The sequence below is a fragment of the Ochotona princeps genome, chromosome 2 (assembly GCF_030435755.1).
Source record: "Ochotona princeps isolate mOchPri1 chromosome 2, mOchPri1.hap1, whole genome shotgun sequence".
NCBI classification, from domain to species: Eukaryota; Metazoa; Chordata; class Mammalia; order Lagomorpha; family Ochotonidae; genus Ochotona; species Ochotona princeps.
Window position 1 is genome coordinate 143,026,075 of NC_080833.1, and position 10,165 is coordinate 143,036,239.

The 10,165-nt window shown below is 51.7% G+C and overlaps 1 protein-coding gene across 2 annotated transcripts in view; it reads right to left on the reverse strand.

The window, feature by feature from the left end:
• LMBR1 (limb development membrane protein 1) overlaps positions 1-7,676 on the reverse strand; it is a 163,324-nt gene extending 155,648 nt beyond the window's left edge. Inside the window, exon 1 of one of the 2 annotated variants that reach the window (XM_004597520.3) lies at positions 7,396-7,673. In XM_004597520.3, coding sequence (XP_004597577.2) covers positions 7,396-7,461 — 66 coding nt within the window. In that variant the 5' untranslated portion in view covers positions 7,462-7,673. Of the gene's footprint in view, positions 1-7,395 lie in introns of both variants that reach the window. The other variant, XM_058660647.1, reaches the window with a different exon arrangement.
• Positions 7,677-10,165: the final 2,489 nt, after the last annotated feature.

Consider the following 10,165-nt stretch of genomic DNA (forward strand, 5'->3'; position numbering starts at 1 on the left):
TCTGGCACAGTCAAGTATAGGGATCTTTATATCACCTACCACAGACGGGAAGCTGAGTTAATCCAGTTTTGCAAAGTCAAATACAAAAACCTCAATATCTCTATTCCACCCATTTTTGCTCACCTAACGTACAAGATCACATGAATGTACATCAGATAATGAATTTGTATCTTTTACAGCATCTTGAAAAAACACTTCACAACCATGAGAAAGAAAAAAGTTCCTGTAGGGCCCGGCGGCATGGCCTAGCAGCTAAAGTCCTCACCTTGAATGCCCCGGGATCCCATACGGGCACCGGTTCTAATCCTGGAAGCTCCACTTCCCATCCAGCTCCCTGCTTGTGGCCTGGGAAAGCCACAAGGAAGATGGCCCAAAGCTTTGGGACGCTGCACTAGTGTGGGAGACCCGGAAGAGGTTCCTGGTTCCTGGCTTCGGATCAGCACAGCACCAGCCGTTGTGGTCACTTGGGGAGTGAATCATCAGATGGAAGATCTTCCTCTCTGTCTCTCCTCCTCTCTATATATCTGACTTAGTCATAAAATAAATAAATCTTTAAAAAGAAAAAAGTTCCTGCCATCTGGTAGCAAGACTGTTACTATCACCTGGGCCTGCAGGAGGCTACAAACTGGCTAGCAATTCAGAGCAAGGCATCTCAGCTAGGCTTTGATGACGGAGCCTTCGGATGAACAGGCAGTTTCCGAGAACATCAACACAAGCCAAGGCGGCATGAACTCATGATGGATGAAGCCTAAATGAGACCACTCTGTAAGCATACTTGAACAAAGGAAAAGCACAATGTAAAAATCACAGAAACAGGCCTGGCGCGGTAGCCTAGTGACTAAAGACTGGGATTCCATATGGGCACCAGTCTAATCCCAGCTATTCTACTTCCCATCCAGCTCCCTGCCTGTGGCTTGGGAAAGCAGTCAAGGACAGCCCAATGCTTTGGGACCCTGTACCCACATGGGAGGCCTGGACGAGGCTCCGGGCTCCTGGCTTTGGATCGGTAAGTTCCAGCCATTGTAGCCACATGAGGAGAGAATCATCAGACAGAAGATCTCTGTCTCTCCTCCTCTCTATATATCTGACTTTACAATAAAAATAAATAAATCTTTAAAAAAAGAAAGAAAAAAGGGAATTCCATGCTATCATGGTGAGGGATGGCCGACTCATGGGGGCCTGGAGGTGTGGGGCTCAGAGGGGACCAGGGGAATAGCTCAGGTGGGGGTGTTCGGGGACCTGGGGGCTCACATCCAGGCAGACGGAGTGAGGCTGGGGATTTTCCCAGGTGCTTGGTCCCAGGTAGGGTAGGGAGAGGCGAGGGGAGGCCCCTAGGTTCGCATGCCGGCCTGGTAGCATGACGAATCCGGCTTGGGGAACTCCGGACAGGCCTGGATCTTGAGTGTGTGGAGGGAGAAGGTCCTAGACCAGCACAAAGGCCAAGAACTTGGGACCCTGGAGGTGAAGAGCTCCAGACCAGCATACCAGCCCACCAGAAGGCTGGGCTGGGGAGCCCATGTGCTCCCAGGCACAGGGACTGTGGACTAAGCAGGGAAAGTGGCAGGGGAATGTATGGGAGCGAAGATCACTGCAGGAGTGTGCTGCAGGGGAGGAATGACTTCTGAGGGACCCCCAATGACAAGGCCACTGCACAAGCAAGTAAGCAATGGGGCTGAGACCAGGCAGTTTGGAGCGGAGAGGCCAGAGGACCTTTAAGGTCAAGATGGAGGCACCAGCCCACGTGGAAGGCCTGAGCTGGGCTAGTTAGCAGGGATCTCAACTGACCATCATTCACAGGCCCACACTAAAGTTAGGGTTATGGGCCTGCCTGGCAGGGCTAGATCACAGCACCCACAAGTAAGAGTCACAAGAGGGGACAGGTAATGTCAAGCTGGGCCATGACACTAACCAGCATGCAAGAGAACCAGGTCTAGAGGGCAGATTCTATGGGGGATACGTGGGCTCCCCTGTGGAACTGCAATTGCCACTGGTTAGTTTAAGAGCAGGAAGTAGTGACGGGCTGAACTCAGTATGACCATGGAACCTTCTGACACTCATGGGTGCTATAGTTAAGAACAGCCGAGGTAGGTCCAGGCTATTGCACCCTAAGGTGCACCCAAGAATAGGGTGGTGGGGAAGACCGGGCCACAACATCCACCAGCTTAGACACAGGCCAGTATAGTCTGAAGGGACAGACTATACTGGGTAAGGATCTAGCAACCACTGGCACATGTAAGATTGGGGTCTGGAAGTAGACCTGGTGGAGGAACTTGAGAAAGTCCCCTGGTGGGCGGTAGCTCCCACTGCTGAACATGTAGTTCAGGCCAGGTGTTGGTCAGGCCAGGCTAGTTAGATACATCCACTGGCAAGTGTGTGGGATGGTTCGGGGGGGGGGGGGGGGGAGTGGACCAGGCAGGCAGACCAACCTTAGTCCACTGACATGTGCAGGATCCAGGCTGGAGTGCGGGTCATGCCAGGTTAGGCTACAATTTGTATGAGTCCAGGATGGGAGCAGACTGGGTAGGACTAGGTTACAGCACCCACCAGCAAGAACAGGGATTTGGGCAGATCACGACGGGTCAGACTGCAGCATCCGATGGAAAGGCCAAGATAAGGGATGGGCTGTGCCAAGCTAGGTCAGAGCAATCACTGGCACATGCCAAAATCTGTGGCTGGGAACAAGCCTGGTTCTGGAGCTTACGGGATGTCCTAACTGGGTTGTAGTTCCCACTGGTAAGCAAAAGAGCTGGAACAGGGGTGGGTATCTAGGCTGGACATGACCACAGTGTCCCTAAGCATGGGTGTGGACTGAGTCTAGGGTGTGCCATATTGGACTAGACTACAGCACCTGCTGGTGCTTGTAGGACAGGCTGGGCTAGATCTTGGCACTCGTTAAACAACATGACAGCTGTGTCTAGGCATGGATCTGGTGCAGCTGGGCTATAGCATCCAACAGTAAGAACTGGAATGGGTATGGGCTGGTGCGCAAGGCCACTGTTCCTGCCAGGACAGGAGGTAGACTAAGTCAGCCCGGGCCAAAGACCCACTGGTATGTGTAAGATCTGCCACTGGGAGAAGACTGACCTGACAAAGGAGCATGGAGAACTCCTTTGCCAGGATGCAGGTCCTGCAGGTGAGCGCAAGAACCAAGACAAGGAGCAGCCAAGACCTGGCCAGGTTACGGTGCCCACCAGCATACGGGTGGTTGAGGTCTAGGGGTGGGCCAGGCTGGGCCACTTCATAACACCCACCAGCAGATCCAAGAACCAAGACAAGGCACAGGACAGGCCAGGTCAAGCCACAATACCAGCCAGTTCACATTAAGGCCAGGACTGGGAGCTAGCTGGGGTGGGCTAGGCTGAAGCACCTAGCATGAACTGGAACTGGAGGCAGACTGGGCCAAGCCAGGCTACAGCACACCCCCGACAAATGCCAAGCTAAGGCAGGCCATGCCAGACTGGGCCAGGACACCCATCAGTACACAAAAGACTGGGCAAGAGGAGGAGGAGCATGTGGTCCATGCCCGGTAGGAAGGCTGTGGGGAGCTCTACTGCTGGATCACTGCTCCCACTGGCGAGCATGAGAACTGGGATGGGGGCAAGCCAGGACGGGCAGGGCTATAACACCTACTGACCAGCATGTGAACTGAACAGGGGAAGAGCCAGGCTGGGCTAGCACACAGCTGGTACATGCATGAGCCAGAGTAAGTGTGGGCTGATTGGGCTTTGCTACCGCATCAGCTGGCAAGTGCTGGGATTGGGGGTAAATTCATCAAGCCAGAATGTAGAAGTACCTGGAGAGTGCAAGATCCAGGACTGGGAGCGGCCCAGCAGGGCAACTGTGCGTACCTCTCTGATGGGCTGCAACTCCCTCTGGTAAGCACGACTACCACGGCTGGGGGCGGCCGGGCATGAGTGTGAACTGGTAAGTTGGGTTGGTTGGGTTGAGGTAGGTTTCAACACCCACTGACATGTACGAGTGCTGACGGGATGTGGGACAGACTGCACCAGTCTACTGCACATAGTGGCAAGCACAGGAACCAGGACTGGGGCAAGCCTAGTAGGGGTTATTGGAGTTCTCTCCAACTAGGCTGCAGCTCCTGCTGGTGTACATGAGGGCCGAGTATGTGGTGGGCAGGGTTGGACTGGGCTGTAGTTCCACTGGTTTACATAAGAGATGGGACTGGAGGCAGAAATGACCCAGCAATTACAAATACCAGTGTGCGCATACGCTGATATGGGTGACAGACGGAGCCAGACCCCGTACTGGCAAGTACACATAAGACTCAGGTCTGGGATCACCTCAGATCTTTGGAGATCCCATCTTCTGAACTGCTGAACTCAGAACTCCAACCACGTGGAGAATCACAGGATTGTAATCTGTGTAGTGCAAGTATCCGAGCTGGGCATCCTCAGACGGAGCAGTGGTTGGCACGTCCAGATGCACATGGAGGATACGACAGTCTGCTGGCACCTGCAGAGGACATCTGGTACCATATCAGAGGAAGGATGGCAGAAGAAACTGGTCAACCACCCCAGCCAAGCTATGGCCACAGATATCTGGGCAAATGGAGACTCTAAGGTAGACTATGTCAGCCATTGGACCGTGAAAGGATTTCTTCATCCTTGGATCAGCGAGATGGACAACATTTCAGCACTATCAAACTATGGGAACCTTCAGAGCATGCTCTATACCGGGACCCTGGGATGACATCGAGCGGCCATTCCCCATCGTCGGGTACTAAGGCAGTTGGCAGGCCGCATGTGGCTTGTCCCCTTGTTCCTCTCTTACCCAAGATGCAGGAAGAAGGAGAAGAATATGTGGAAACAACAGTCTCACCCACTTTCCTCTCGCACTCAATCTTCCCTATCCCAACCAACTATGTGAACATCATCAAAAATAAAGCTAAAACAAAATAAAACAAAAAACAGAAAGAAATCCATGCAGTTTTCTCATACAAGGCAATTTCCATGAATTTTTTGAAATGTCCTCATACAGTGCTGATGAGAATACAAGCTGGTACAACCACTCTGAAAACTACATAAATAACTATTATAGTGCCAGCCTAAAGACACAGCAGGTTAAGCCACCACTTGCAATGCAGGCATTCCATATGCTTACCAGTTTGAGTCCTGGCTGCTTAACTCATGAACAAGCTCCCTGCTAGTGCACCTGAAAAAGCAGTGGGAGACAGACAGCCCAGGTATTTGGGCCCCATAACCCACGGGAGACCTGAATGGGTTCCAGGCTCCTGGCTTCACCCTGGACCCAGCCACTGCACTAGTGAGCCAGTGGATGAAGATCTCTCTCCCCTCTCCCTCTGTAACTCTACCTTCAAACAAATACACTTCTTTTAAAATAAGGACCCGGTGAGCTAACCTAGCAGCTAAAGTCCTCACCTTGCATGCACCAGGATCCCATATGGCCACCAGCTCTAATTCCGGCCACCCCGCTTCCCATCAGCTCCCTGCCTGTGACCCGGGCCCAAAGCCTTAGGACCCTGCACTAGCGTGGGAGACCCAGAAGAAGCTCTGGGCTCTTGACTTCAGATCGGCTCAGTTCTGGCCATTGTGACCACTTGGGGAGTGACTCAATGGACTGAAGAGCTTCCTCTCTGTCTCTCCTGCACTCTCTGTGTATCTGCCTTTCCAATGAAAACAAAATAAATCTTTAAAATAAATAAATAAATAAATAAATGCACACCCTCTAAACTAACAATTGCATTCTGAGGTAACAGAAATGCTCATACCATTTGTTAAAAGACATTTTAAACAGTCATATCCAAAACCTAGATGCTACTGATGTGCCCATGAATAGTAAAATGGAAAACTAAACTGCACTACAGCCACGCAACTACAGAACTGAGAATGAATTATAACGCACTCCACACATGAAATTTCAAAGCACAGGGTGAAACTAGATATAAATGAATGCATGCTCTAAGATTCCTGTAATACAAAATTCAAAACTAGGCAAGCCATTGTCAGGGCCACGGTTACCATTAGCAGAGCCCAGAGTAAATGTATGGGAGATGGCAAAGGAAAGTGGTAAAATATTGGAGATACTGGTAAATGTTTTTTTAGTTCATTAATTTATGGGGCAGAGATAAAAATAAGAGAAATGCTCCATTTGCTGGTGGAATCCCCAACTCCACAACAGCTGAGACTGGCTGAAGCCAGAAGCAGGGAACTCCCTGGGTCTCCCCCCATGGGTGGTGGGGACCCAAGCACTCCAGGCCCCACCTGCTGCCTACCCAGGCACTGACTAGCAATAGGAAATGGGATGCATCTTAACCCGTGTGCCACGTGTTGAACCCAAGATTACACAGGTGTGTTCACTAAAAAATGCTTGAAAGGGTTAAAGACATTACACACCTTCTCTCCATATGGTAGCTTCAATTATCAAAACAATAATATGCTGTTATCGAACCTTCCAAATTCCACAAGCTCTTCATTCTAAAACAGGATTTAGCAATGTGATTCTCAGTTTTCAAGATCAACTACACACATTGAGCGGTTCGAGAGTTTACCCCAAATCATGAATATGACTGAATCTGACAATAGTTAAAATAGGAGGAAGCGCCAATGGGATTTTACATACTTATGAAAACACACACACAAAATCCAGTCTTAATGTACTAGCGCATCATGATAAGGCATCAAAGTCCGCTTCCCCATCCCTGCCAAAAGATGAAACAGATGACTTTGGTGAAAGTTGACTGAAGAGCCAAATGCACTTTCATCCATATCCTCTCTCTCATAAATAAATGTTCTCACCCCAAACGGGAATGTGTCGGGCTCGACCTGAGGGAGAAGCAGGAAGGCCAGCCAGCCTGGTGCAGGGAGGAACAGACGGTGTGAACACCAACACCGCAACTAACTGGGCCCCCTCCCTGAATGCCCAGAGAGCGGCAGAGCCTCGCCAGCGCCGCGGAAACCGCAGCTCCGCCCCTGACCAGCCCCACAGGGGCCACAGCTGTGCCCACACCTGCCCGCCTGGCCCGGCCAGCGGCGGGACCAGCGTCCACCACCTGAAGGCATGATGCCCGGGTAAGGACAGGGTGCTGTCTAAGGAATGATGCCCGGGTAAGGACGGAGGCGCAGGTGGACGTGGGTCGGGGAAAGGGCGCGACTAGAGTCCACGGAGAGTCCACTCGAGGCCGGCAGGCCCGCTGCCCCGCGCGTGGGGGCGGGGGACAGGGCAGGAAGCGGCTCAGGTGGCGGTGGGGAGGCCGCCGCGGGGGGCTTCGGAGCGGGCAGGGCGGGCGGGCTGGAGGCGGCGGCAGACGCGGGGAGAGACGGGCCAGGAGGCAGAGGCGGAGGGGGCGGCGAGGGGCAAGAGGCATCGAGGCGTCCCTGAAAGCCGAGAGAGCAGGGTCGGGCCCCGGACACGCACCGTGGACTCCCGCACTTGGCTGTGGAAGTGCTGCTCCCGCGCCGACACCTCGTCCTGCCCTTCCATCCTCCTTCATGCCCGCCGCCGTGCCGCCCGCGTCCTCGCGCTCCGCCGCACCATCGCCCGCCGGCCGCAGGGCACGGACGCACACACCGGGGAACCCGGATCCGAAGAGGGCCCGAGGACCACCGCGGGAACAGGAACCGCGACGCCGACCGCCGCCTGGGGATGAGCGGCCACGGGCTGAGGCGGGGTCGGCCCCACGGCCGGGGGCGGGACCTGGGCGGGGCCTGGGCGCGTCAGACGAGAGGCGCCGACACGTCAGAGATGCGCGCCTCGGCGTCTGCGGCACCTCAGTCCGCAGGACCGGAGACGGGGCGGGACCCGGCGCCGAGAGGGCGGGACCTGGCGCAGAGGGGCGGGGCCCTGAGGCCTTCGGGGCGGGGTTTCTGGGCCACGCCCCCTCCCGGAAACGGAGGCGAACGGGTTCCAGGCCCCGTTGGGGTCCTTGTCTCGGGACGCGCAGTGGGCGGACACCCGGCCTCTCTGGGTCTGATAGCGGACTCGAGCTGCCCCACCTGGAAAACGCAGATAACCTTGAACCGAGCCCCTTCCACATCCAGAGCGGAACTGTTACCCGAGTCACGTGGCTGGCGGTTTGCTGGCGTGAGGCAGCAGCTGTATTCGGAGCATGACCAGATACACCAAACACAATAGTTCACGCCCCTTCCACACTGTTTTGCTACAAACTTTGAATGTAAAGCAATATGTGTACGTTTGCCTTTTGGATTTACTTAGCTATATGAAAGTGACATACATGGCTACTGCTTCTAAAATGTCCTTGTGTGTCTCTGAGAAGTGAGGAAATCTTGCAAATTGCTTTCAAATATCAGCTAGACTTTTGTTTTAATTTTGTTTTAAAATTTTATAGACTTCATTGTTAAGTCAGATATACAGGGAGGAGGAGAGAGGAAGAGCGTCCCTCCTCTGATTTACTCCCCAAGTAGCCACAACCGCTAGAGCTGAGCCAATCCGAAGCCAGGAGCCAGGAACTTCTTCTGGATCTCCCACACGGGTGCAGGGTCCCAAGGCTTTGGGCCGTCCTCGATTGCCTTCCCAGGCCACAAGCAGGGAGCCGGATGGTAAGTATAGTAGCTAGGATTGGAACCAGCACCCATATGGGATCCCAGCGCTTGCAAGGGGAGGATTTAAGCTGCTAAGCTACCGTGCTGGGCCCCTCAGCTAGACTTTCATGAACCTAAATTTAACATTAGTGAACTTGTTCTTTTAAATTATTTTATTAAATATTAATTTACATTTTACATTTCTTTACATAACTTTGAGCAGAATTTCTTTACCACTGTTGAGACTTGATTTATGCTCCCTGGAGAACTTACTGTGTCTGTGCCACCTTGTACCTGAAAATTGTGGGGTGTGGTTGGGCTGAGACTTGCGAACCAGGAGTTGTTTTTTTTTTTTTTTTAAGATTTATTTTAACTTTTATCGCAAAGTCAGAAGAGAGGAAGATCTTCCGTCCGATGATTCACTTCCCATGTGACCGCAATGGCTGTTGCTATGACAATCCAAAGCCAGGAGCCAGGAACTTCTTCTGGGTCTCCCAAGGCTTTGAGGTCCTAAGGCTTAGGGCTGTTTTCCCAAGCCACAAGCAGGGAGTTGGATGGGAAGTAGGGCTGCTGGTATTAGAACCAGCACCCATATGGGATCCTGGCGCATTCAGGTGAGGACATCCTGATATTAAAAATATCAGTGGCTGACTTTTCACTTTACATGCACCAGAATCCCATATGGGCGCCAGTTCCTGTTCTAGCTGCTCCACTTCCCATCCAGCTCCCTGCTTGTGCCTGGGAGTGCAGTTGAGGACGGCCCAAAGCTTTGGGACCCTGCACCTGCATGGCAGACCCAGAAGAAACTCCTGGCTCCTGGCTTCGGGTCAGCTCAGCTCCTCTGTTGTGGCCACTTGGGGAATGAATCATCAGATGGAAGATCTTTCTGTCTCTCCACTTCTCTGTATTTTTTTCAATAAGAATAAATAAATGAATCTTCAATTAAAAAAAAAAACCTTGCAACGAGTTAAATTCAGTGTTCCGCTTTAACATTTGTTTTGTTTTGCTGGGTTACACAGCACCCTGAAGTGACCTGGAGGTTTCTGGGTTAATCTTTCCAAATCAGAGGGAAGCCGATCAGATTTTAAGGTACATGGTATTTAGACACATAATCCAGAAAGTAGCTGCACACGCTGTTTCAGATCAACTTAATGCCCCAGCCACCTAGACGTGTGGATTTTCTCTTATACACTTTTTAATTTTTTTATTTTTGTGTGTATTTTCTTTTACTTAATATTTTATACAGGTTTATTGCCTTCTAACTTAGCTGTTTCCCTCTATTTGATTTTAAAATGCCAGAAACTCACTCCCTTCCTATCAACTCACCCCGCCCCTGAGGTCTAGCTTCACCTCTAATCCCACCAAGAAGTTTAAAAATCTATTTCCCACATCTTGAACTGGCCTGGCTCCTTCCAATGGCCACCATGTAAATACATGGGAGCCCCAGCCAGGCTGGAAATGGGTCATGCACTGAGGTACAGACCATTAAGCCTCTCTCTCTCTCTCTCTCTGTAACTGCCTTTCAAATAAATAAATAAAACTTTTAAAAGATACATCTAAAAAATATAAGGAAATGCATCAATGGATATGTTCATGCAATATAACATTATCCTGGGTTAAAAATGATGTATATTAGCTGCAAAAAA